At 38.6% G+C, this 26,776-nt stretch overlaps 1 protein-coding gene across 10 annotated transcripts in view; it reads right to left on the bottom strand.

The window, feature by feature from the left end:
* Positions 1-26,776, bottom strand: part of PAK3 (p21 (RAC1) activated kinase 3) — a 127,969-nt gene that overhangs the window by 39,161 nt on the left and 62,032 nt on the right. For all 10 annotated transcript variants that reach the window (XM_043895310.1, XM_043895301.1, XM_043895307.1 and 7 more), the window contains 3 exons: positions 24,863-24,994; positions 22,841-23,006; positions 14,843-14,906 (listed from right to left, as the gene is read on the bottom strand). In XM_043895310.1, coding sequence (XP_043751245.1) covers positions 14,843-14,906; positions 22,841-23,006; positions 24,863-24,994 — 362 coding nt within the window. The remainder of the gene's footprint in view (positions 1-14,842; positions 14,907-22,840; positions 23,007-24,862; positions 24,995-26,776) is intronic.

The raw sequence follows: 26,776 nt of genomic DNA, 5'->3' as shown, positions 1-26,776 counted from the left end.
CAGTTTGGCCTCAGGTCAATTAATGGGGAGGGAATACAGCCCCAACCATCAACAGAAAATTGGATTAAAGATTTACTGAACATGGTCCTGCCCATCAGAACAAGACCCAGTTTTCAGTCAGTCTCTCCCATCAGGAAACTTCCATAAGCTTCTTATCCTTCTCCATCAGAGGGCAGACAGAATGAAAACCACAGTCACAAAAAACTAACCAATCTGATCACATGGGTCACAGCCTTGTCTAACTCAATGAAACCAAGTCATGCTGTGTAGGGCCACACAAGACGGATGGGTCATGGTGGAGAGTTCTGACAAAACATGGTCCATTGGAGAAGGGACTGGCAAACCACTTCAGCACTCTTGCCTTGAGAACCCCATGAACAGTATGAAAAGGCAAAATGATAGGATACTGAAAGATGAACTCCCCAGGTCGGTAGGTGCCCAATATGCTACTGGAGATCAGTGGAGAAATACCTCCAGAAAGAACGAAGAGATGGAGCCAAAGCAAAAACAACACCCACTTGTGGATGTGACTGGTGATGGAAGTAAAGTCTGATGCTATAAAGAGCAATATTGCATAGGAACCTGGAATGTTAGGTCCATGAATCAAAGCAAATTGGAAGTGGTCCGACAGGAGATGGCAAGAGTGAAGGTCAACATTTTAGGAATCGGCAAACTAAAATGGACTGGAATGGGTGAATTTAACTCAGATGACCACTATATCTACTACTGTGGGCAAGAATCCCTTCGAAGAAATGGAGTAGCCATCATAGTCAACAAAAGAGTCCAAAATGCAGTACTTGGATGCAGTCTCACAAACGACAGAATGATCTCTGTTCGTTTCCAAGACAAACCATTCAATATCACAGTAATCCAACTCTATGCCACAACCAGTAATGCTGAAGAAGCTGAAGTTGAATGGTTCTATGAAGACCTACAAGACCTTCTAGAACTAACACCCAAAAAAGATGTCCTTTTTATTATAGGGGACTGGAATGCAAAAAAAAGATAAAGTCAAGAAACACCTGGAGTAACAGGCAAATTTGGCCTTGGAGTACAGAATGAAGCAGGGCAAAAGCTAATAGAGTTTTGCCAAGAGAATGCACTGGTCATAGCAAACACCCTCTTCCGACAACACAAGAGAAGACTCTACATATGGACATCACCAGATGGTCAATACTGAAATCAGATTGATTATATTCTTTGTAGCCAAAGATGGAGAAACTCTACACTATACATCAGCAAAAATAAGACCAGGATCTGGACCTGACTGTGGCTCAGATCATGGACTCCTTATTGCCAAATTCAGACTTAAATTGAAGAAAGTAGGGAAAACCACTAGACCATTCAGGTAAGACCTAAATCAAATCCCTTATGATTATACAGTGGAAGTGAGAAAAAGATTCAGGAATTAGGTCTGATAGACAGAGTGCCTGAAGAACTATGGACAGAAGTTCCTGACCTTGTACAGGAAGCAGGGATCAAGACCATCCCCAAGAAAAACAAATGCAAAAAGGCAAAACAGTTGTCTGAGGAGGCCTTACAAATAGCTGTGAAAAGAAAAGAAGTGAAAGGCAAAGGAGAAAAGGAAAGATATACTCATTTGAATGCAGAGTTCCAAAGAATAGCAAGAAGAGATAAGAAAGCCTTCCTCAGTGACCGATGCAACGAAATAGAGGAAAACAATAGAATGGGAAAGACTAGAGATCTATTCAAGAAAATTAGAGATACCATGGGAACATTTCATGCAAGGATGGACACAATAAAGGACAGAAATGGTATGGATCTAATAGAGGCAGAAGATATTAAGAAGAGGCGGCAAGAATACACAGAAGAATTATACAAAAAAGATATTCATGACCCAGATAATCATGATGGTGTGCTCACTCAACTAGAGCCAGATATCCTGGAATGCAAAGTCAAGTGGGCCTTAGGAAGTATCACTATGAACAAAGCTAGTGGAACATGGAATTCCAGTTGAGCTATTTCAAATCCTAAAAGATGATGCTGTGAAAGTTCTGCACTCAGTATGCTAGCAAATTTGGAAAACTCAGCAGTGGCCACAGGACTGGAAAAGGTCAGTTTTCATCCCAATCCTAAAGAAAGGCAATGCCAAAGAATGCTCAAACTAACGCAAATTGTACTCATCTCACAGGCTAGCAAAGCAATGCTCAAAATTCTCCAAGCCAGGCTTCAACAACATGTGAACTGTGAACTTCCAGATGTTCAAGCTGGATTTAGAAAAGGCAGAGGAACCACAGATCAAATTGCCAACATCTGTTGCATCATCGAAAAAGTGAGAGAGTTCCAGAAAAGTATCTACTTCTGCTTTATTGACTACGCCAAAGCCTTTGACTATGTGGATCACAACAAACTGTGGAAAATTCTGAAAGAGATGGGAATACCAGACCACCTCACCTGCCTCTTGAGAAATCTGTATGCAGGTCAAGAAGCAACAGTTAGAAGCAGACATGGAACAATAGACTGGTTCCAAACAGGAAAAGGAGTACATCAAGGCTGTATACTGTCACCCTGCTTATTTAACTTATATGCAGAATACATCATGAGAAACGCTGGGCTGGAGGAAGCACAAGCTGGAATCAGGATTGCCGGGAGAAATATCAATAACCTCAGATATGCAGATGACACCACCCTTATGGCAGAAAGTAAAGAAGAACTAAAGAGCCTCTTGATGAAAGTGAAAAAGGAGAGTGAAAAAGTTGGCTTAAAGCTCAACGTTCAGAAAACTAAGATCATGGCATCCAGTCTCATCACTTCATGGCAAATAGATGGGGAAACAGTGGAAACAGCGGCTGAGTTTATTTTTTGGGCTCCAAAATCACTGCAGATGGGGATTGCAGCCATGAAATTAAAAGACGCTTGCTCCTTGGAAGCAAAGCTGTGACCAACCTAGACAGCATGTTAAAAAGCAGAGACATTACTTTGCCAACAAAGGTCTGTCTAGTCAAAGCTTTGGTTTTTCCAGTAGTCACACATGGATGTGAGAGTTGGACTATAAAGAAAGCTGAGTGCCAAAGAATTGATGCTTTTGAACTGTGGTGCTGGAGAAGACTCTTGGGAGTCCCTTGGACAGCAAGGAGATCCAACTAGTCCATCCTAAAGGAAATCAGTCCTGAATATTTCATAGGAAGGACTGATGTTGAAGCTGAAACTCCAATACTTTGGCCACTTGATGTGAAGAACTGACTCATTTGAAAAGACCCTGATGCTGGGAATGATTGAAGGCAGGAGAAGAAGGGGACGACAGAGGATGAGATGGTTGGGTGGCATCACCGACTCAATGGACATGAGTTTGAGTAAGCTTCAGGAATTGGGGATGGACAGAGAAGCCTGGCATGCTGCAGTCCATGGGGTCACAAAGAGTCAGACATGACTGAGCAACTGAACTGAACTGAAGTAGAACAAAGAGCATCTTCCATTTCTCCATAAACACTGTTCTTCACATATGCTAATGTGTTTCCAATCCCCTTCATCACAAAATCTACTATGAAGCTCATACTACATCTAGTTAGTGCCTCATACCAGTGTTCTGTCTTGTACAGCCCCGAATAGATCCGATGAGGAAGCAAACACTTTGGGGGTGGGTGGTCTTACCCAAAGAATCACTTCTGTAAGCCCTTGAGATACCACTTCTGCTCTTGCAAATATTTTCTTGAATAAAGAAAAACAAGTCAGAGGTTTTATTCTCAGCACTTATCCCTGAGTTCTATGCTGAATACTGCTTTGTCATATTTGCAAAGCAAGCTGTTATTCATCCAGTCCTTGAAGAAACAAGTTTCAAAAATATTCGTCTTCCATATGGGAACGTCATGTTACAATAATAAGAAGAGATAAGTCTGCAAAATACTTAATGTGATATATTTGTTTGCTTAAGCACTAAAACTAAAGTTAATTTAGAGGGATGGGGACTGGGAGGCTTCCAAAAAATGTTTGTTTGCAATTACTGACGAACTGGTCATATTCTACATGATATGACTGGCAAAGATCCAGAGAGTAGACAAAAATTTCTTTGCATCAGATATACATCTTTATGCATAGGAGAAAATGATTTCAAGAAATCCTCCCATTGTCACTTGCTGACAAATTGAGCTGCATGGCTGATCTAATATCTGAAGAGACACGGCATACAACAAAGATACTGTGGTGTAGTACAAACATGGATTATATTGGCCAATGGATTCTTCAGGACAGCCTTCTCTTTTGACACATAATTTCTTGTTAGAATATCTTTCTTAAACATTTTTTCCTTTGAAAATCAGTGTGGGGACAGTTTTCATTATTGTACTAAAACCCCACATATTTGAACATGGTTGTGTTGGCAAGAGTGTGGACAAAGAGGCACCCTCATACATTGTTGGTGGGAGTGTTAAATGGAACAACCTCTCTGGAGGGCAACTTGGAAATGAAAAATATACTTATCTTTTAATGTAACAATTCCACTTTTAGGATTTTATCCTAATGATAAACTTGCATATGCATGAAATGGCTTATTTGTTTATAGTAGCAAATATTGGAAACAAGTTAAATGTCTATCAATTTGGGCCTCGTACATCTAAACAGCAAAACACTGTGCATCTGTTAAAAAGAATGGAGCACCAAGATGGAACCATCTCTAAGACATAGGCACATGATAGCAAACGAGATATACAGTGTGTTAACATTTGTGTTAAAAATATATGCACAGCCTGCACCTGCATACACACACACACAGAGAAATGCACCATATATCCCAAATACAAGGTAAGGGGTTCTCTCCCAATTTTTCCCTCAGAAAAAAAGGGAATGGCCTTTTATTCATATCCTTATAAAATTGTTTATGTAATATAGTAATTCTCCATACCCATTTATTTATTTTTTTTTTCATACCCATTTATTTTTATCCACAAAGTACAGTTTAGGAGAGACACAGTAAGTGGAAATATTCTCAATCAATGCTGGTTTTGGATGCTCATAAAGAGTATCTGTCAGAATTGGAAAGAAAGGATGTAAATAAATTATTTCTTAAGGAAATTAATTTCTTAAGGAAATTTCTTAAGGAAATAAATTATTTCTTAAGGAATTCTTAAGGAATGACCTCATAAATGCAGGTGTTAATATAAAAACAAACTTTTTAAAGGTCACTTCCAAGCTTAATGCAACTTAAATGGGAAGGAAATCTATGAAAGAGGGGATATATGAATATGTATAGCTAAATCATCTTGCTGTATAGTAGAAACCAAAACAACACTATAAAGCAATTTTACTCTAATAAATTTTTTTAATTTAAAAAATAAACCAAAAAACAAAATGAATGCAATGAAAAGGGCTCCCAGTAGGTAAAGACGGGACAGTTTGACCATCAAAAACAGTAATAGATGAATTGAAACGGACTGAAAACATAAAAATCCCATGAGTTTATAAAGATTTTTTTAAATAAAAGAGAATACTTCCCTCTCCTACTTAAATCAAAATACCTCTCATTGGACACCTTTAGAAGTAGCTTGAGTACCAACATGTTATAATGAAAAATGGCAATTTAAAAATTAAGCATGTATCTTGACTTCCCTGCATGAGCTGTATTTCAAGGTAACCAAAGACTCCCCAGCTAGAGAGACAATGTTCTTTTTAACATAAGTATTTTAACCGATAAGTGTAGACGGAATGTTAAAATTTAAAAAACAGCCATTCTGTAACTTCTAGTGAAATAATTGATTTGGGCAATAATTATCAATAGTTGGAACCATTAGATGAAAGGCTGATGACAAAATTTGCATTGGAGGGGACAATCACCCAGTGAGTCTTTTGATCTACTCATCACTAAAACATGGGACAATCAGACACTGTACCTCTTGATATAATATACTATGAAACACAGAGCACCACCAACAAAGAAATCTTACCCCAAACTGAAACTGAGCCTAATTAAGCATCTGGATCTAACTTTCATTTATAGGAAATACAAGAAATATGGAAGCAAGGTAAATGGAATCAAATATAACCAATAGACAAATCCACGAAGTGCCTATACAAGATGCTGATGAGTTTGTTCAGTAAGTAAATGGCAGCAGTAAAAGAAAGGAGATGCTTTAGAGCAGGGTACCTAGGCCATGGACTGGTACCAGTTGGTGGCCCATTATGAACTGGCTTCATAGCAGTTTAGTGGCAGGTGAGCAAGTGAAGCTTCATCTGTATTTACAGCTTCTCCCCCTCACTTGCATTACCACCTGAGCTCTGCCTCTTGTCAGATCAGCGGGCACCATTAGATTCTCACAGGAGTGCAAACTTACTGTGAGCTGTGCATGCAAGGGATCCAGGTTGTGCTCTCCTTATGAGAATCATCCTGAAACTGTCCCCTCACCACCAGTCTGTAGAAAAATTATCTTCCATGAAACAAGTCCCTGGTGCCAAAAAGGTTGGGTACCCCTGCTTAGAGTACAGAGATTTAAGAGACACAACCAAATGTGATATGTGAACCTTTTTGGATACTGATTTGAACAAATAAATCAACTTAAACTTCTGTTACATTTTTCAGACTTACACAAGAGTAGAAAAAATTGTATGGGACCTCCCATATTCTTAACACCCAAATTCAACATTTATTATTATTTTTAATGTAATCACCATGCCATTATAACATGTATAAAAATTTAACATCAAACACCCAGTTGATAATCAAGAGTTGACCATTTGTCTCAAAAATGCAGTTTTTATGGAAAGTGAAAGTGGACTTTCCATAAATGAAAGTGGACTTCTATAAGTGAAGGTGGACTTTCCACAAAAACTGCATTTTTGAGACAAATGGCCAACTCTTGATTATCAACTGGGTGTTCGATGTTAAATTTTTATACATGTTATAATGGCATGGTGATTATATTAAAAATAATAATAAATGTTGAATTTGGATGATAAGAATATGGGAGGTCCTATTCCTATACAATTTTCTCTACTCTTGTGTAAGTCTGAAAAACGTAACAGAGATTTTTAAAAATGATATAGTATAGAGTTATTGTTAAGATCTAAATCTACACCTACAGGATAGATTCAGAAGACAATCATCTTAATGTCATATAAATGGGTAATTGTAACTAGGAATAAAATATCCAGGGTCAGAATCATATGTAGATTCAAAAATATTTCCTCTCAAAGATCTTAGATGGAAGTCAGATGATGTACTTGGTTAACTGCTGGGGGACTCAAAAAGGGGGCTCCGGGATTAGAAAAAACAATAAAGATGCATGGGCAGATTTTGAATTACACCGCTTATGAATTGTTGAGAGTAGAAAAATGTCTCCTAATTTATACATGATTTTATATAATGTGTGGTTTTAAATATGTAAATAAGGGTGAATTAACAAGTTAAACATCATAAGTAGACACCATTTATTCATATATCTAATACTTTGTGTATTCAGGTGAGTAAAAAAACAGTGTCAACTAATATTTGAGCATATATAATGTGTATTAGCACACATGTACACATGTGTATGTGTTTGTGTAAGTGTGCAGAGATTCTGTGAAAATATAAGAAATCATAAATAACTTCTTTCTGGACGTTTCCTGCATGCAAGGTGACTGAGAGGCTGAGGGGAAAGGGTTGGAGGGACACTTACTTTTCACTGTCTACTCCTCTGTATCTTCTACCATGTTCAAGTACTACCTACTTAAAAGAATTAAGCTCAAACAAAGAAAAAACACAGTATTGCTTATATCTCTCAATGTGTTTCATAACATAGCCCTGACTGATCTTTCTAGCATTATGTCCTGTTAACTTCCCTGCCAAAATATACTTTTGACTGTCTATAGAATTGGAATTCTTGATTTAATTCTTCTAGTCTTTTCAGTATGCATTCATCCAATACTTGTTGAATATTTACTCTATGCCAGACATTATTGCAGGTCCTAGGGATATCAAAATGAATGAAACCTACAGACTGAAGCAGGTGTTCACTTGGTCTTCTTCAACTGAAACTTGCTATAATCTCTACTTGTTAAATCCCAATATTCAATCGCATCCTCCTCAAAGAGTTCTTCATCATACCTGTCCCCTGGCTATAAATGATTTGTCCCCTTCTCCCTGTCCCCACAGCTCTTAGTAATTATTTATAATAATTACTGTATTTTGCTAACTGTGGGTGTGACTCTTACCCCTAAAAATAACTCATTTCTGGAGCCCTTCACTATGTGCTACATACTGTGCAAAGCACTTTAAATATCTTCTCTCATTCATTTCTCACAACCTTATAAGGTATGTGAATTCTGCTTACTATGACTGAGAACTGGTGCTTAAACTAAATACCTTGCCAATAGCCTTCTGACTTCAGAATCTGGGCTTTCTTTCTTTTCAAACTTTCCAAATAGTCCCCCTTTATTTCACCGTGGATTTCAGAATTTCAACCAATTTTATATGTCTAGACAAGCTAAGATATAAGTGGTGTAGACATGCCCGTGCAGATCTAAGCTGGAGGATTCAGAAGGACATAGAAAAGATGTTAGGGCTGCAACAGCCAGAGAGCAATTTGTGAGGGAGATGACAGTGAAGAAAAGAAGAGTGTGTGGATAAAGATGGGGGAAAGGTAGACTCATCTGGGAGTGAGGCGGTCCAGCTTATTTCTTAATACAACTCTCCATTTCTCTGTGTTAAATGTTCTGAGAGCTAGTAAGGTCTCTGTTGACTCCTAGAACCTAGTTCTTAACAACCACTCTGCATTCCACATAGTAGACCCTTGACAAAAGCTCGCTGAATGAAACACGTTATTTGTTAAACTGGATCCAAACCATTTCCTCTGAGCTGCTTCCTGAAAAATATTTTTCTATTAAAATGTTGAAGAGAAAACAAACAGAAACTTGAAAGAGAAAAAAGGTTTATTTTCAGTGCACTCTCGTTTAAGGAAAGACTTAATGAATTCAAATATATTAATGAGAAATCTGTTCGAACAGCTGCCATGTTCACGAATTCAGCCCTCTGTTACACAGCTACTGCTTATTCAGGAGTTGCACAGGTGAGCCAATGACAGCTGTTGACTGAAAATCAATATTTAATTTTGGCGTCTCACCCTACCTCATTTATTAAACAAGTTCTTTTCTATAACTATCCTAGACAGTGAAGATGCTTAAATCTCCACCAGATATATTTCTGAGAAACTCATGTTGTCAAGTTAATGATAATTTGTGGGGTACCAGTCCTGTTTTCTTTCTGTTTCTTTTTAAACTATACATACATCTGCTCTAAATACTTAGATTTGATAACCACTTATAGGATACTTTTCACAGCAAATCTGATCAAATAATGTCATTTTTAGCCTTCAAGTCACAGCTATGGCCTCAAATGATTGGACATGCAATTCTGAATTTGATTTATGAGAGATGAAGTCCAATACTCTGGCCCCAGGCCTGAATGCTGGGAGAGCAGGAACCCATACTGGAAAAATTTTCATTTTCCAAGTAGATGAGGGTGATTAATGGAGAGGTTCCTCTCAAATCTGGCTCCCAATAGTAAGTTGTTGTGCTCCAGGGAGCTAAAAATGGAATACTGGGGCTGATTATTCCTAGCACCAAATGGTTACTGACACAGGTTTGAATGTCACCATCATAGTAGGTAAAGCAAAACAATTTTTAAAAAGCGCAAACTCTATAAGCTTGAAAAGAAAATAAAAACTCTATACATTGATAATTGTTGTTGTTTAGTCTCTCAGTCATGTTTGACTCTTTGTGACACCATGGATTGTAGCCTGCCAGGTTCCTCTGTCCATGGGATTTCCCAGACAAGAATACTGCAGTGGGTCGCCATTTCCTTCTCCAGGGGTTCTTCCCAACCAGGGATCAAACCTGCATCTCCTGAGTTGTAGGCAGATTCTTTCCCACTCAGCCACCAAGGAAGCCCGTATATTGAGAGTAGAATCTAGTTTATCTAATTTGGGTCAATATTTCATGGGAAAATCCATTGAGAGCAATTTAAGTAAAAGGAAAATTAATTTAAGTGTTTTTTCCCCTGGTCTAGACAGAAATAAATCAATATTTTGCTAATTCCCTTTAAAATTAGGAAGAGAGCAAAAATCTACTGAAAAATGAAAAAAAAATGAGTTTATTAAATAAATGATAGAGTAAATAAATAGATTTAAGTTACTAGCTTACATCTTTAATAGCTATGTAAATACATCTTGATTTTATATGATGACCATTTTAGTTGGGTGTGTATGTGAAAATGGGCAGAAGGTGAAATCAACATGGATAAAAAAAGACAGATATGTGACACACACAAATAACCATAAAGCCAAAGGAGAATGTGAGGCTGATCTAGTCATTATGAGAAACAGTTGAAGACACATTCGAAAAAAAAGAGAGGGACAGAAGGAGCTAGAAAGACATGCATATACTCAGGAAAAGACAGGACAGAAGAAAGGGAGAGCTAGAAAGACATTTTTATTAGTTCAACAAATATTTATTGGGGCAAAAACAGATCCAGAGAAATGGGGAAAGCAGACAGGGGAAGCTATATAAATCTCTGAGCTTGGCCAAATGAACTCTGGCTGTTGATTAAAACTGTTTTAGGGGGATTTGCTAAGTACAAAAGGACTATGCTAGACAATAAAAGACTATAAAAAGGATAAATCAAAAAGAGTCCTGGGGGAAGGGTGGGAGGGAGGCTCATGAGAGAAGGGAGATACATACATATATACATATATATGTACTTATGGCTGATTTATGCTGTTGTATGGCAGAAACTAATACATCTTTGTTAAGCAATTATCCTCCAATTAAAAATTAAAATTAATAAAAAAAGAATGCAGAGAAAGGGATAGGTTTGGGGGAACCATCAATATTTAGGCAATAGAAAATGTAAAACCAAATAGCTTGGGGCCAATTCGACTCCTCCCTGTAAAATAATACTGGTTAGAGCAAATTAATATTTTGAATATGAAGCCTAATCAAATATAACTGTAATAAAATTAGGTAAATTGAGAACTCCCCCGCCCCCCCAAAAAAAGACTCCCTACCCTCTAAGGGCTTATTTAAAAGCTGAATGTGGTCTGTAAGTGAACTATCTGCCAGTTTCATCATTCTTGATAATGATGAACTGGTTGGGACGTTAAATCTTTCTGCAGTGGCAAGCATGATTTCTGCTTTGATTTTTCATTTTAGATTGCAGAAATAGAGAACTCTCCTTTTGCACCTTCAGAGGTTAGAAGCACAAATACCATCCTGGAGGGGAAATCTCTTTGGTATGCAAAATAGCTTGGCAGCCTAATCTTTGTTCTTGGAGAAATCAGTCTTGCTTTATTACCTGGTATCTGGGAGATATTTAAAACCATCTCTTACTTTTTTCTTTTCTAAATTCAGCGATGTTTTTGGCTCGGTTGGGTCTTAGGGATAATAAGGAATCAAAACAAAATTATAACATCTTTCATGCCCCAAAAGACAACTCTGAAAAAAACACTTTATGAACAAATAAAAAGCTCCCATTTAAACCTACAACTAGGGCAGTGTTGTCCATTAAACATATTAACATGTGCCATATTTTAAATTTGGGGGGAAACCATATTTAAAAAAGCTTAAAGGTGACATTAATATTAATAACATATTTTACTTAACACATATTAAAATATCAATTCAACATATAATCAATATAAACCTTATTACTATGGTATTTTGCATCATTTATTTCATAGTAACTTTTCAAAATCAGGTGCCTATTTTATAATTACAGTATATCTCAATTTGGACTAGTTACATTTCAGGGGCTCAATAGCCACATGGCTACCATACTGGACAGCAAAGATCTGGAATGCTATTTCTCTATGGATTGTGTATCACTTTGCAATGTTAGCTCCATCAAAGAACCCAATTCAATTAAAATAAAATCTAAAAGGTAACTTTTCCCTTTCAAGTTCCCTTAGTACATAATATTGTGTTTTTTAACCTGCCTTATGGTGTTAACCTTTTGGACAAAAAGAAAGTGAGTTAAGGTTTGTATTGATACATGGACTTGAGAAGGCATAGCTTCCTAACTTAAATAAAACAACCAGTTCACTAGAAGCTAAGAAGGAAAACTCCAGGTGGGAAATAATGGCTACAGAAGCCAATCCTGCCCTACACTTTGGTGAATTGAGTAGGCATGTCACCCAAGGTATCCTATTTAGCCTGTTTAAGCATTCATCACTATAGATTATAAATTCCTTGAAAGCCCACACTATTATTAGCAAGCTCTGTTTCTCCTGCACTTAGCATAGTGCCTGGCACATAGTTGGTATTCAATAAGTGTGTGAACAAATAAATTTATGCAAATAAATAGCTCTCATTTAGTCTAGACACATTTGAAGTGCTCCATAGCTTCCCTGATATCTCAGTTGGTAAAGAATCCGCCTGCAATGCAGGAGACCCTGGTTCGATTCCTGAGTTGGGAAGATATGCTGGAGAAGGGATAGGCTACCTACTCCAATATCCTTGGGCTTCCCTTGTGGCTCAGCTGATAAAGAAATGCTGGAGAGGGTGTGGAGAAAAGGGAACCCTCTTACACTGTTGGTGGGAATGCAAACTAGTACAGCCACTATGGAGAACAGTGTGGAGATTCCTTAAAAAAACTGGAAATAGAACTGCCATATGACCCAGCAATCCCACTCCTGGGCATACACACTGAGGAAACGAGAACTGAAAGAGACACGTGTACCCCAGTGTTAATTGCAGCACTGTTTATAATAGCCAGGACATGGAAGCAACCTAGATGCCCATCAGCAGACGAATGGATAAGAAAGCTGTGGTACATATACACAATGGAATATTACTCAGTCATTAAAAAGAATACATTTGAGTCAGTTCTAATGAGGTGGATGAAACTGGAGCCTATTATACAGAGTGAAGTAAGCCAGAAAGAAAAACACCAATACAGTATACTAACACATATATATGGAGTTTAGAAAGATGATAACAATAACCCTATATGCAAGACAGAAAAAGAGACACAGATGTATAGAACAGACTTTTGGACTCTGTGGGAGAAGGTAAGGGTGGGATGACCTGAGAGAAAAGCACTGAAATATGTATATTATCAAGTGTGAAACAGATCACCAGTCCAGGTTGGATGCATGAGACAAGTGCTCAGGGCTGGTGCACTGGGAAGACCCAGAGGGATGGGATGGGGAGGGAGGTGGGAGGGGAGTTCAGGATGGGGAACACATGTAAATCCATGGCTGATTCATGTCAATGTATGGCAAAAACCACTACATCATTGTAAAGTAATTAGCTGCCAACTAATACAAATAAATGAAAAAAAAAGAATCCACCTGCAATGTGGGAGACCTGGGTTCGATCTCTGGGTTGGGAAGATCCCCTGAAGAAGGGAAAGGCTACCCACTCCAGCATTCTCTCTGGCCTGGAGAACTCCCTAGTCCATGGGGTTGCAAAGAGTTGGGCATGATTGAGCAACTTTCACTTTTATACAGACAAATGTTAGTGGTTACCACATAGGACGGTGCAGATGTAGACCATCTCTACCATCCTGGAAAGTTCTACTGGACAGCACTGTCCTAGAGCAATGGGCAGGACTACTATTTGACTTGTTAAGTTTTAGGGGACCTCTAGACACCACAAAACTCTTTTTAAATGAGCAAGTGAGAATACCAGTGACATCAAATGATGAGGAATGAAGCAAGAGCACGAACAGGTATATATTTTACTCTCTAGAAAGTTCAAATGCATCATCATTATGGTTTCCATTGGAAGAAGACACTGCCATATATTTCTCCCTGAGTTTCTGCCTCCCTCTTAGGGTCTTCTCACCTTGATTCCCACCAGGCACAATCCCCGAGTGTCCCTCTTATCCTCTAGTCAAAATGTCTAATGAATCCTTTCCCTCATTTCCTGACATAAGTTGGCAATTTCAAAAGACACGTTAGTACAAAAGTTGGGCGGGGCAGGGGGAGAAAGAAATAAAATATAAAAATCACAAAAAATAGTCCAACTTATATACAATATATAATTTTCTGAACCTAAGAATCCCAGGAAAAGCAGTGAGGTGGCTGAAGAAATCCTACATTCTCTTACCTGGAAACAGACTCCATTAGCTGAGGGGATAGCACAATTTTGCAGGTACATCAGCTATATCCCTTTCTTCCCAGCCCCAGTCTCAGTCAGGAGACCTCTGGGGTGCCATCTTGGTTCCTGGCATATAGGAGTTGGTATACCTAAATATTGTATTGGCCAAAAAATTTGTTTGGGATTTTGTGTAACATCTTACCAAAAACCCAAACGAACCTGTTGGCCAACCCAATATCTTGTCTCATTTCCCCTTAAAGGACACCCCTTTAGAATGCTTCATTTCTCTTTAAACAAAACATTTTCCTATTTCAAAGCCGGTTGCCTACTCAGGCACTCCTGCTTAGTTTCACATCGAGGCTTGAGAAACATGTCTATTTACAGCTGACTTGTAGAACTGGTGACTCCCACCTTTAACTCCAGCGAATGATCTAACCCCCTGGTTTCCAGGTCTAGCTGATGGGTCAGGATTATTTGAGGAAACGGCTCCAAAGTTCAGGTTACTAGGCCCCACTCCAGACTTCTGAACCAAATCTCTGGCAGCAGGGCCATTCTTATAAGCATACTGGGTGAAAATGATGAACTCCATCCCATTCAGGGATTACTAATCTATTTCTTCCTTACTCAATCCATCAACTCTGCCCACCTCTAGATCATTCAATAAGGACCTTTCCCACCACCTGTCACTTTACAGTTTGACAATGAAACAGGATCTTAAGCATAACATCCATACAGATGTAGAGGGGGCAGGAGTTTTCCTATAAGCTAATGTGCATGCAAGCATGCACACATGGTTTTCATATATATAATCACTTACCCTTGACCTATTTTTTCAAATCTTGTGTATTTTTTCTTTGGGTCACCAACACTTACAATGCTTCCTGAGGGAAGGGAGGGAAGAAAGAGAGAGAGAGACATTTAAATTGATTGATTTGCCTCTATTTAATACTAAAATTTAAGATGCTAGAGCCAATGACAAATAAAATGTTAGAGAAACATTTTCATATGGTTTCTAAAATTTATATGGATAATGATACATTTTATTAAAGTAATAAACAGTAATATCTTAATTAAACTAGTAGTAATAACCCAGATGCTTATACTCAAAATTGATGATGTTTGGGAAACAAAAAGAACTAATCATAACCCAACATTTATAAAAAAGTTCTCATAAAAGGATACTGTAGATTAGGAGATAAAAACATCTAAGGACTTGAACACAGTATTTAATAAAATCACTAAGTGAAGTTGAGTACATTCAATTCTGCAGCACATTCAGTTCTGCTGGGTAAATATCTCTTGAGCAATTAATACATACCCAATACTATACTAAGGGCAATGGGGGATAGGGAAGGGTCTAATAAAGAACACAGTTTAGTAATGAGGCTTGTTGTTTTTTTTTTTTTTTAAAAAACATACATTCCCCAGACACCTGAAAGTAATATAATATTGTAAGACAATTTTACTTTAATTAAAAAATTGTACAATTATAAAATAAAATCCTAAAAATCTCCACACATCCTTGAACCTAGGACCCTGCTAGCATTCAAAACATTGTTAACAGTTTAACTGAGATATGATTTCCATACCATTAAGTTCACTCATTTAAAGTGCACAATTATTACCATCTTTCTAAATTCCATATATATGTGTTAGTATGCTGTAATGTTCTTTATCTTTCTGGCTTACTTCACTCTGTATAATGGGCTCCAGTGGAATTTAGAAAGATGGTAATGATAACCCTATATGCAAAACAGAAAAAGAGACACAGATGTACAGAACAGACTTTTGGACTCTGTGGGAGAAGGCGAGGGTGGGATGTTTCGAGAGAACAGCATGTATATTATCTATAGTGAAACAGATCACCAGCCCAGGTGGGATGCATGAGACAAGTGCTCGGGCCTGGTGCACTGGGAAGACCCAGAGGAATCGGGTGGAGAGGGAGGTGGGAGGGGGGATCGGGATGGGGAATACATGTAACTCCATGGCTGATTCATGTCAATGTATGACAAAACCCACTGCAATGTTGTGAAGTAATTAGCCTCCAACTAATAAAAATAAATGAAAAAAAAAGTGCACAATTAAATGGCTTTGAGTAAATCTTTAGGCTTGCACAAATTTACTAAATTTTACCATAATCTGATTTTAGAACATTTTTATCATCCTAAAAAGAAATCTTGTATGGGTTAGCAGTCACTCTGGATTCCCTCTTTGCTTACCAATTCATCCCCGGGCAAGCACTTATCTATTTACTGTTTTTGTTTCAAACACTGTGGAATAAGTTGACAAACCACACAAGAAAACCATTCATTTATCCTATTTGGCTCTGGGAAAAAATACTGGTTTTACAAGTTCAAAATATCAAATCCACTACTCAGAGGATCAATACGTGCCATTACTCAGAATGAATCTAAAGGAAATGACATTGACTCTTCAATGCAATGCTCAAATAGGTACAGGAAAATTCTGTGCCATAGCAGCATCATGGGAATAAGTTTGCAAGAGGACAACTTTGAAGGAAATCATTTACCTGGATACTTTCAGCTCTCCTTTTTTTCTCTGAACCACAGTATCAGTATCAGTACTTTTAAATTATCTTAAACATCAGTATCATTACCTTTAAGTTATATCTTACTAACATGGCCCCTATTCAAAGAAGTGTGGAATCAGTAAAACAAGATTTATACACATGATCTAATTATGGAGTCTATCTGCTAATTGTCACTCTTATCCATTTTCTCCTCTTCATGCCCATGGCCACTGACATTGTTTAGGCCCTCAATATCTATTGTCCAAACATTTGTCCTAGTCATTACCTAACTCTAAACTCTGCCTTCTCTAATTCCTTTTCCACAATGCCTCTGGAATAGGGTAACCATACAATTCATAAACCAAGACTGTCTTGGGTAAACTGAGATGTAAGGTCAGCCTACTTCAGAGTGATTTCACTCCATTATCCATAAATCCTCAAAAGTTCCTCCTTACTACAGGATCAAGTTCAATTTTTTTGTCTGGCATAGAAGGCCCTTTATCATCGAGCAGCATCTAGCTCCTACCCAATCAAGCCTAACCTTATATTATTCCTCTCCTCTCCAACCTTCCTAGTTTATATCCTAGCAACACCATCACTATCCAAGGCTCTGGTCTTTGGACATGCTCCCCCTTTCCCTTTCCTATCAATTCCATGAATTCCTATTTATTATGTAAGTATAATATCAAGTCATCCCTTGTGAATTCTTCTCTGATCCTTCTAATGAGACTTGTGTGCGTGCTAAGTCATTTCAGTTGTGTACAACTCTGTGTGACCCCATGGACTGTAGCCCGCCAGGCCCCTCCTCTGTCCCTGGGATTCTCCAGGCAAGAATACTGGAGTGGGTTGCCAAGCCCTCCTCTAGGGGATCTTCCCTACCCAGGGATTGAACCCGCTTCTCTTACATCTCCTGCATTGGCAGGCAGGTTCTTTACCACTAGCACCACCTGGGAAGTCCCATACATGCTTCTTTCTGAGGGCCAGAACGTTGTCTTTTCATTCTGGTAACTTCAGTGCCCAGAACAACGGCTTCCACTGAATCTGTTAACCAAATGAATGTGAACAAGAAAATATGTATTCCAGAGCTAAACTGTGTGCTACAGATAATATTTTGTGCTAATTTAGACATGATCTACTTTCTGGGCTAGTGAACAATTTAATTCAGAATTACCAGTACATAGTATACTTGAAAAAATAATAAATGTTTCACTCATGGGTTGTTCATCCATGGTGGTTAGGTTTTTGTTGTTGTTGTTTGTTTTTTGTAAGACAAGCAAGTTCATGTTCCAGTTAGGTTAAAGAAGACTTACCATATGTGAGTTATTGTAAGGTTTTTCCTTTTGTATTCCCAATCTCAGTCAATGGTACTACCATCCCACTTATCAGGAGCCCAAGTCAGAGATCTGGTAATCACCTTGACTCATCCCTTACCTTCATCCCCACATCGAATTTTCTACTGAGTCCTGGGCCTATCTCTGTTTATCTCCTAGATACCTTTGAATCTATCATCTCCTCATTACTACTGTTCTAGGTGGGCCCTCATTTTTGTTTGAACTATTCCAACAGCCTCCTAACTGGACTCAAAAATTTTCAGCCTTCACCCACTTGAGTCTAGGCTCCACACCTCTATCAGTATGCTCCAAGTACAGACCTGATCATGTGATTCTCCGGTTCAGGGTTCCTGGAGGCTTCCCCAGCACCTACAGGGTAAAGCTCAAACACCTTGGCATGGAATCCAAGGTCCTTCATATCTGGTTCCTGTGTCATTCTCCATCTCATCTCCCCCACTAGAACCTTTTGCTCTCACCAAGATGAACAACTTGCAGCTCATGATCAGATCCTGCTACGTGATTTGGCTTCTTCTCTTAAAATTCTAGTACCAACATCTACCACCAATTCTATATTCAGGTGGTATTGAATGAGTTAACATTCCCAAGCATATGCCTTTATACCTCCTTTGTGTGCTAGTCTCTGCCTAGAATGTCCTTCTAAGTTTTCTTCCTGGCAAGTTCTTATGCATCCTTCAACTCAGCTTCAGTTAAGCCTCTTCTAGGAAGTCTTCCTTGATTTTTTGGAATAAAGTTAATAACTTCTCTGTACTACTATTGCACCTTCTCTCTCTCTCTTTCTGACACTTTTGCTTTTTTCTTGCTTTTGTTCTTGCTCTCCTTCTTTGTACTTAAGCCACCATCCTTCTATCTACATCTATGTATTTGACATCCCCTTATAGATCATGTCTTAAGGACAGGAGCCATGTCTTATGCATCTCTGTATCCCCAGTGCTTCTTCATATAAAGCTGTGTGTGGAATACATTGGTTACTCAATAAATATCTGTTGAATTAAAAACAAATAAAATTAGGAATTTCATTTTGTAAATGCCCCATATTGTAAGACAGAGATGTATTTTACTTGAGTTATATCTATCACCAATTTAATGATTCCTGAGTTGCTATTTCATTTTTCAAATTGCCTCCCAGATTTCTATAACACTGTGAACTACTCTTATTCAAGCTAGCTATTAATGGTTAGTAAGGATCTGGAGCTTAATTTTTTTTAGTGAAATGATGATTTTAAAGTCACTTCAAACCATAGTTTTATTAATAAAGTCTTCTAAGAAAGTTATACTATAAGTTGCTGAGCACACTGTTTTCTGTAGACTGAACAAAATTAAGTAAGCTTCAGCCCAAGCCACTTTCTGAATTATGACCAAATCCAATTGGCAGGCATTAGTTAACAATGTTTTATGGTAGTAAATGATTCAACTTTTACTTCTGTGGTATGCAGGATAAAAACAACAATAACAAAAAGTGGGAATGAATCCTTTCATAAGGACTGTGTGTATATGTGTGCACATGCTCAATCGTGTCTGACTCTTTTGCGACCCCAAGGACTGCAGCCCACCAGGCTCTCCTGTCCATGGGATTTCCCAGTCAAGAATACTGGAGTGGATTGTCATTTCCTTCTCCAGGGGATCTCAGGGATTGAACCCACATCTCTTAGGTCTCCTGCATTGTCAGGCGGGTTCTTTACCAGCTGAGCCATCAGGGAAGTCCCATAAGAATTACCAAAAGACAACCATTTTGATGCGTTCCTGCTTCTGAATTTAACTGCTCTTCAAATAAAATGGCTCCCCCACGTCCATTACCAGTCACAGGAGAGTGTGTGCTGCCATCTACTGATGCAAAGCAAGTGAACAGGAAACCTTGTTTACAATTCTGAATTACAAAACAAGCTTTTACAGTGACCTCTTTCATCAGAGCCATTATAATTTGTATTCATAATTTATACTAAAGATAGGATTAAAAAAACATTGTGACACAATAGGCACAAAGTGACGAAAATCAGCCAGTCAAAATCAAAAGGAAAAAATGATAGCAATACCAGAAAAACTTCCAGCCAGAGCAATTTCCCAAATGAGAAAAAAACCATTCACTTTAAAGGACAAGGATTTAAGAAATCACTAAATACTAGTATTTAAAAATGGGGCTCATGATGCAGTTTCAGTGACAGAAAAGTCAATCAATGTATTGTCCTACGTATCAAATAAACTAAGTTGTCCAACCATGAAAAGATTTTCTCTTTGGCATAATGAACATTCTGATTTCTGCAAACAATCAAACAAAAAACAAAAGAACTCTCTAAACTCATATTGGCTCTATTTGAGGGTATATTAAGAGAAAGAATTTTCAGTGGGAAATTTCGGCTGGGGTGGGGGGCGGCGAGAGGAGGTGTGGGGCCCAGAGGAGGGAAGCCCGAAACCAATTTCTAGGATTGCACAATTTTGCTGACAGTCAGCACCTTTTGAAAAAAATTCAGTAAAATGTAGGGGTTTCTTTATTTTCCATCAGATTCAGACCAGACCACAATGAACAAGCCAGACCCAGGCTATCCATCTGTGTAAAACTGAAAGATGATCTGTTCATTTCAGCCATTAATGAATGGTCCCAAGGGCTGGCCCTCACAATTGCTATCTGCATGGAAGAACAGCCTGACAGCTTTGTGGTCTGGGCTACCCACCTCACAGTAATCAGATTCCTGAGACTGAAGGTGAGGCCACCCTTCCCACTTTCCCTGCTTATAATGGAGTCCACTTTGACATGGGCTGTGCCTACATTATAATAAATCTATTGAGATTTGTAATAGGTATCAAATAATAATTTTTACTAAAGCAAAGCTGTCATATTTTTAAAATCTGATATAATAGGATGTGCAAAATAAAGAAAACTAAGGCATTAAGTATTCCAAGAATACTTGAACTGAAATTATCCAGGCAATTCTTTCCTTTATTCATCCCTTTTACACAGAGACAGCCAGCATATGCAGAAGCAAACTGAATAATGGAAATAATACAAGCTTCAAAGGCAAAGAGATTTGAATTCCAACTCTGGCTACATCACACATTAGTTTGGTGATCTGGTAACTTTAGCTTTTTGAGGCTTACTTTCACTGATCTGTAAAATGAGGCTAGGAAAATCTACCACAAGGAATTACGGTGAACATTAAACTCGATAATGTATGTAAAGTGGCCAGCAGAGAAGGCACTTAGTAAATGGGAATTATTTCTGCTTTTATTCAGGAAATAGTTGGTATCAGCACTAAAGAGGCATGTTTAATCATGTACAGTAAAGTCAACTGGCTAAACCCTCAGTTCCAGTTCTGAGCGCTTACTGACTACTGTAACCCGAAACTTAGCCTTCCCAAATACCTCTGTCTTAGATTGTTTCAACATCAGCACTGTTGACATTTGGGGCTGAATAATTCTTTGCTGCAGAGGAGAAAGGAAGGAGGCCTATCCTTTGCATTACAGTGTTTAGAAGCATCCTTAGCCTCTCTATCCACTAGATGCAAGTGGCATTCCCTGTGCTACGAGAAAACACATGTCTCCAGATACTGCCAAATGTCCCCTGGAGGGCAAAATGGCCCCACGACCACCTCTGCAGAGTCTTCCTGTGGCCTATAGCCTACACCGTTCTCTTCCTTTTCTGAGTTCTTTTAGATGGACTGTTGCATGACCAAGAAGGTGTCCTCTTCTCTAATTGTGGCACACTATTAAACCTTATCTTACAAATAAAATTGTAAGCTTCTTAATATCAGGAAATTGTTTTTTGATTGTTTCCTCCAAAAGACTCTGGCAGAGAACAGACAAGTAGGAACCCGGTGAAGAGGCACTTGTTTGTTCATTTTTTCACCCATTCAATCAAAAAGTATCCATTAAGTCCTTTTATGTACCAGGCACTTTATTAGAGCTGGACATGTGGGAAAAGAAGACACAACCTCATCTTTAAAGAGCTCCTGGTCTAGTGAAGAAGACAGACAAGTACAGTGGGATTATTTGCTACAGTGGTTCAAAGTTCAGTCACTAAATTGTGTCTGATTCTTTGAGACCCCATGGACTGCAGCATGCCAGGCTTCCCTGTCATTCACCAATTCCTGGAGTCTGCTCAAACTCATGTCCATTGAGTCGGTGATGCTATCAAACCATTGCATGATAGAGGCAGTAAAAAGATCCCTCAACTCATACTGAGAGAGACAAGGACAGCTTTCCTGAGGAGGCATCTTTTGAGCTGAGGTTTGAAAGATGAGTAGGAGTTAGATTGAGGGCATAAAGTGTAGAAAACTTGCAATTTGTTAGATGCTTTTGGAGTATGAGTTTAATGAGTATGCTTCACAGAACTTTGATCCTTTTCAACAGAGAATTTTTTTTAAGTCTCTCTGACCCAGAAAGGTAACTAGAAAAGGAGTGTTTTATAAAATGGAGCAACTGTGTATGCACAAGCATGGATACACTAATAACACTGCAAGAAGGAGGCTGAAAGCATCTGCTGGCCCTGACTTCCTGTCCATATAGCAATGCTCCTAAATTAAGAGGAAGGGCTATTTTATTGTGGCTGCCCATTTTGATTGACTGTGTTGGATTCTGAGGTTGAATTATCTATCATGATTAATCAGGTGGGCGCCCCTGGGGTATGATCATAGGATATTTTTCATCAGACTGTTTCATCTCTTTGGGGGGAGGTATAATCTTAAAATAAAACTTACTACTTAATTCATTTAGCGAAGTTTTCCTCGAAACTGATTTTTTTCAAGTGAAAATATTTGGTTTCTGTGTAATTAGGAGTAAGGGGGGTGGAGATTTAAAATACACAGTGCATCTCAAACTTTTTATCTCATGATGTCAGGGAGCCTGCAAGCAGGTTCAAATTTTTGAAGGTTTAATTCCCACTCAAAGTGGTTTATGAGAAATGCTCCCATGAAGAAACAGATGATGGCAGAAAAAAACTCACTTAGCTTCTCTAGGATCTCCTCATCTGTCATTTTGGATTTTTTCCTTTGCCGATCTGTGTTTCTATACAAAGTACTGGAATTGGCGTTCTCAGCAGAAGGTGGTGTGACCTCTTTATTTGGTGCTGCTGGTGAAGCAATCGATTCAACCACAGAACGAGTGTAGATCTTAAAGACAAAAAGTTTTGTTACAAGTTAAAGACAATTGATGAACCAATATTGACACATCAGAATCAGTGAAAGTCCGCAGCTTACATGTGGTTCACTCTTCTTCAAAAACACACACACAATGATTTATTATCATGTACTTTCATAATTATTAAATGTATCCTTTACAATTATGACTCTAGAAGCATCAATTTTTGTAGATCATTAATATATTCAATTACTGACTCAATGGACGTGAATTTGAGCAAACTCTGGGGGATAGTGAAGTACAGGGAAGCCTGCCGTGCTGCAGTCCATGCAGTTGCAAACAGTCAGACATGACTTAGCCCCTGAACAACAACAATAAAGTCAGTGTCCCTTGAATCTAAAATCACCGAGTGTGGGTGATACAGATACTAGTGAAAATTCTGTAACTAAATAGTTGTATAACCCTAGATAATTACATCATCTTCCTAAAGTTTTAGGGTCTGAGTATACTGGCTATCTCTCTTCTAATTCTCAAAATTTATGTTTGACCTTCTGCCTTGATTCTTTCTTTCCAGAAATGCCTTCTCTGTCTCCTATCATCTTGTATATGAGATGGCAGCCTCCAGGACTATCAATTTCTGTAGAGGTATTTACCGAACTGTATTTACCTACAGAAGTCAAGCAGGAGGAACTAGAAGAGCAAACTATAATAAAGGTAGCATTAGGCTATTATATTTTTGGCCACACACAGACTGGATCAATAGAATTATGATATTCAAGTATCCTATTTTTCATCACTTTCAATCCAACAACCATATGGCTCACTCTTAATGTTGCAGATTCTATGGGTTTGGATGAGTGTATAAACATGTGGGCTTCCCTGGTGGCTCAGTGGAAAGAATTCACCTGCCAATGCAAGAGACGCAGGTTCAATCCCTGGGTCAGAAGGATCCCCTGGAGAAGGAAATGGCAACCCACTCCAGTATTCTTGCCTGGAAAATCCATGGGGTTGCAAAAGAGTCGGACAAGACTGAGTGACTAAACAACAATGTAATGACATGCATCCATCATTATGGTAGCATATAGAATATTTTCTCTGCCCTAAAATTCTTCTGTGCTCCACCTATTCATCCCTCCCTCCACCCTGCTCCTCAGCCTTTAATAAGCTTTTAAAGACAACTGATTTCTATAAAAAAAAAAATTTACAATGCTTCAAGTATACTGCCCTTGAAAGCTCATAGGAGTTAGTCTTTTGAGGCCCCCAAACATGCTGTGCTAATTGTGGTCTTGGTTCCTCTGCTGATGCAATACTTCCTACATGATTCCCATGGATTTCATTCTCTAGCTTAACTTCTGCCATGGTTTTAAAATTTAGCACTTATTTATATATTGTTTGGTATTATTCTTTTGCTTTCATGTGCTAATCTGTATCTCTAAATAGTAGCCCCAACCAAATTTGTATCTTATAGTCTAGTTCTTCACCAGCTGAGCCACAAGGGAAGTTCAAGAATAACAGAGTGGGTAGCCTATCCCTTCTCCAGGGGATCTTCCTGACCCAAGAATCGAATCAGGGTCTCCTGCATCACAGGCAGATTCTTTACCAACTGAGCTATCATTGCAAGAAACCTGGATTCGATTCCTGGGTTGGGAAGATGCCCTGGAGAAGGCAAAGGCTACCCACTCCAGTATTCTGGCCTGGAGAATTCCATGGACTGTATAGTCCATGGGGTCACAAAGAGTTGGACACGACTGAGCGACTTTCACTCACTCATTCTAGTTCTGGGAACACAGATGCTCAATAGATACTGGGTCATCAACTAGTTTCAAACTCTAGGATTATTTCAAAGGACATCTGTTGAATCATTTGGAAACAGTCACTTCGGACTTACTGATTTTGTATGCTCTGGTCTTGGTGCAATGACTGGTGGGGGCTCATTGTCATCTTCTTCTTCTTCCTCTTCTTCATCTTCTTCTTCAGACACAGGAGGAGCCAAAGGAGGCTCTGATGCTGTTTTTGTACTCTTAGGATAAAAACAAAGACCAGGTATTAACTCTTCATGGTTTTTCTTCAGAAATGAGAAAAGGGAGATAAGATATTTAAGCATGTAGGGATAGGAGGGAATTTTATCTTTTACACGTTAGCAGAACTGTCTGCAGTTTGGTGGCCAGGACCTGCCCACACTCAGAGATAAATTGAGGTCAGGATTTGAGCACCATGAGATTTTAAAAATTCCTTTCATTTTCTACTGAGCTCAAAAACAGTGAACTATTCATGTAACATTTTCGAGTTTTAATGTTTTTTAAATCGATGAATATATTGTAAAAATCAAATTGCTAATAAAGTCTTGAATTTGTACCAGGTCAGTTGTCATTGTGTTGACTGCTGACAGTTTATCAACAAGAAAAGGGCTATTTTGTGCCTAAAGATAAGAGTATACATCTGGATATGGCATAAATGTGTGTGTGTGTGCTGTCACTTCCGTTGTGTCTGACTCTCTGGGACCCTATGGACTGTAGCCCTCCAGGCTCCTCTATCCATGGGGTTCTCCAGGCAAGAGTACTTGAGTGGGTTGCCATGCCCTCCTTCAGGGGATCTTCCTGACTCAGGGATCAAGCCCACATCTCTTGTGTCTCCTGCACTGGCGGGCAGGTTCTTTACCACTAGCGCCACCTGGGAAGCCCCGATAGTACAATAAATATACACAAATGTCAAAATAGCCTCAAATTGAAGAGTAGGTCCCTGAACAGTATTTAGTATTTAATAACACTAATACCAACGGATTTGTGATGGATGAGAAGCAAATCAGATTCCTACGACTATGGGAGGCATCATTAACTCCATATTAATTATATAGCTATTAGTTTAACACATTTAGTGACTACAACATTGTTTCTATTTTGATTCCCATCCAGGCTACTAGAAGATGCTGAAACTTGTAAACAATGCAGGCTATGTCTAGAAGGTGTTGTCAATCCCATGAAGTCACATCCTATGGGATAGCTAGGTCTACTGGGAGTGTTTCTAATGCAACAAAAGCACAAGCAGTGTGAAGTACAATCTCCTCCTAAAACCACAAGAAGTACATAAAGTGCAATTCCACAGTCCTAAGTTACTGAGTCCCAAAAAAGTGATCCAACTTGACCTTAAGGTTCCAAATTTAGTTCATTTGATCAATAGAAACCCACCCTTAGCCAAGTAGTTTAATCAATTATCTCCATCTGGAAATTCGGCCAGCCCTTTGAACTCAAGTTGCCTCATGGGAAACTCGGCATCTTCTTACAGAAATATGCACCTCCTGAAAGATAATGTCCTCATCTTTTTGGCTACCCGCATATCATTCAAAACCTGCAATTATCTTTGACCGAAACCTTTCCTCCAACATCTAATCAGTAACCTAGATATCTCCGGAATTTAAATCTAATCTCCATTCCCACTGCCACTGTCTCACGTAGACCCACATCACCTCTGGCCTTGGATACTTGCAATATCTCCCCAGTCGGTTTCCCTTCATCCAGTCTTACCTTCTGTCCTTAATTCCTTCTGAACATGTGTGATCAAATCACCCTTCATAAGCTTTAATAACTTAACTCTCTTGTTCCACAAAACTTCAAGGGCTTTTCCCCCTGTACACTTACTTAGACCAGATTCCTTAGAATACTATTTAAGGGCTTCTATGATTTGGCTCCAACCTAACTTTCAAAGCTGAACTCCTATGATTCCTTTTCTTGCATCTCAGTCTTCATTCAAATTCATACCCCTTTGTCCGCTTGCTCTCTTCACTACCGTGCCCTTTATCATGCTT

The sequence above is a fragment of the Cervus elaphus genome, chromosome X, assembly GCF_910594005.1.
Source record: "Cervus elaphus chromosome X, mCerEla1.1, whole genome shotgun sequence".
NCBI classification, from domain to species: Eukaryota; Metazoa; Chordata; class Mammalia; order Artiodactyla; family Cervidae; genus Cervus; species Cervus elaphus.
Note: the sequence above shows the minus strand (reverse complement) of the source record. Positions and strands in the feature narration are given on the sequence as shown.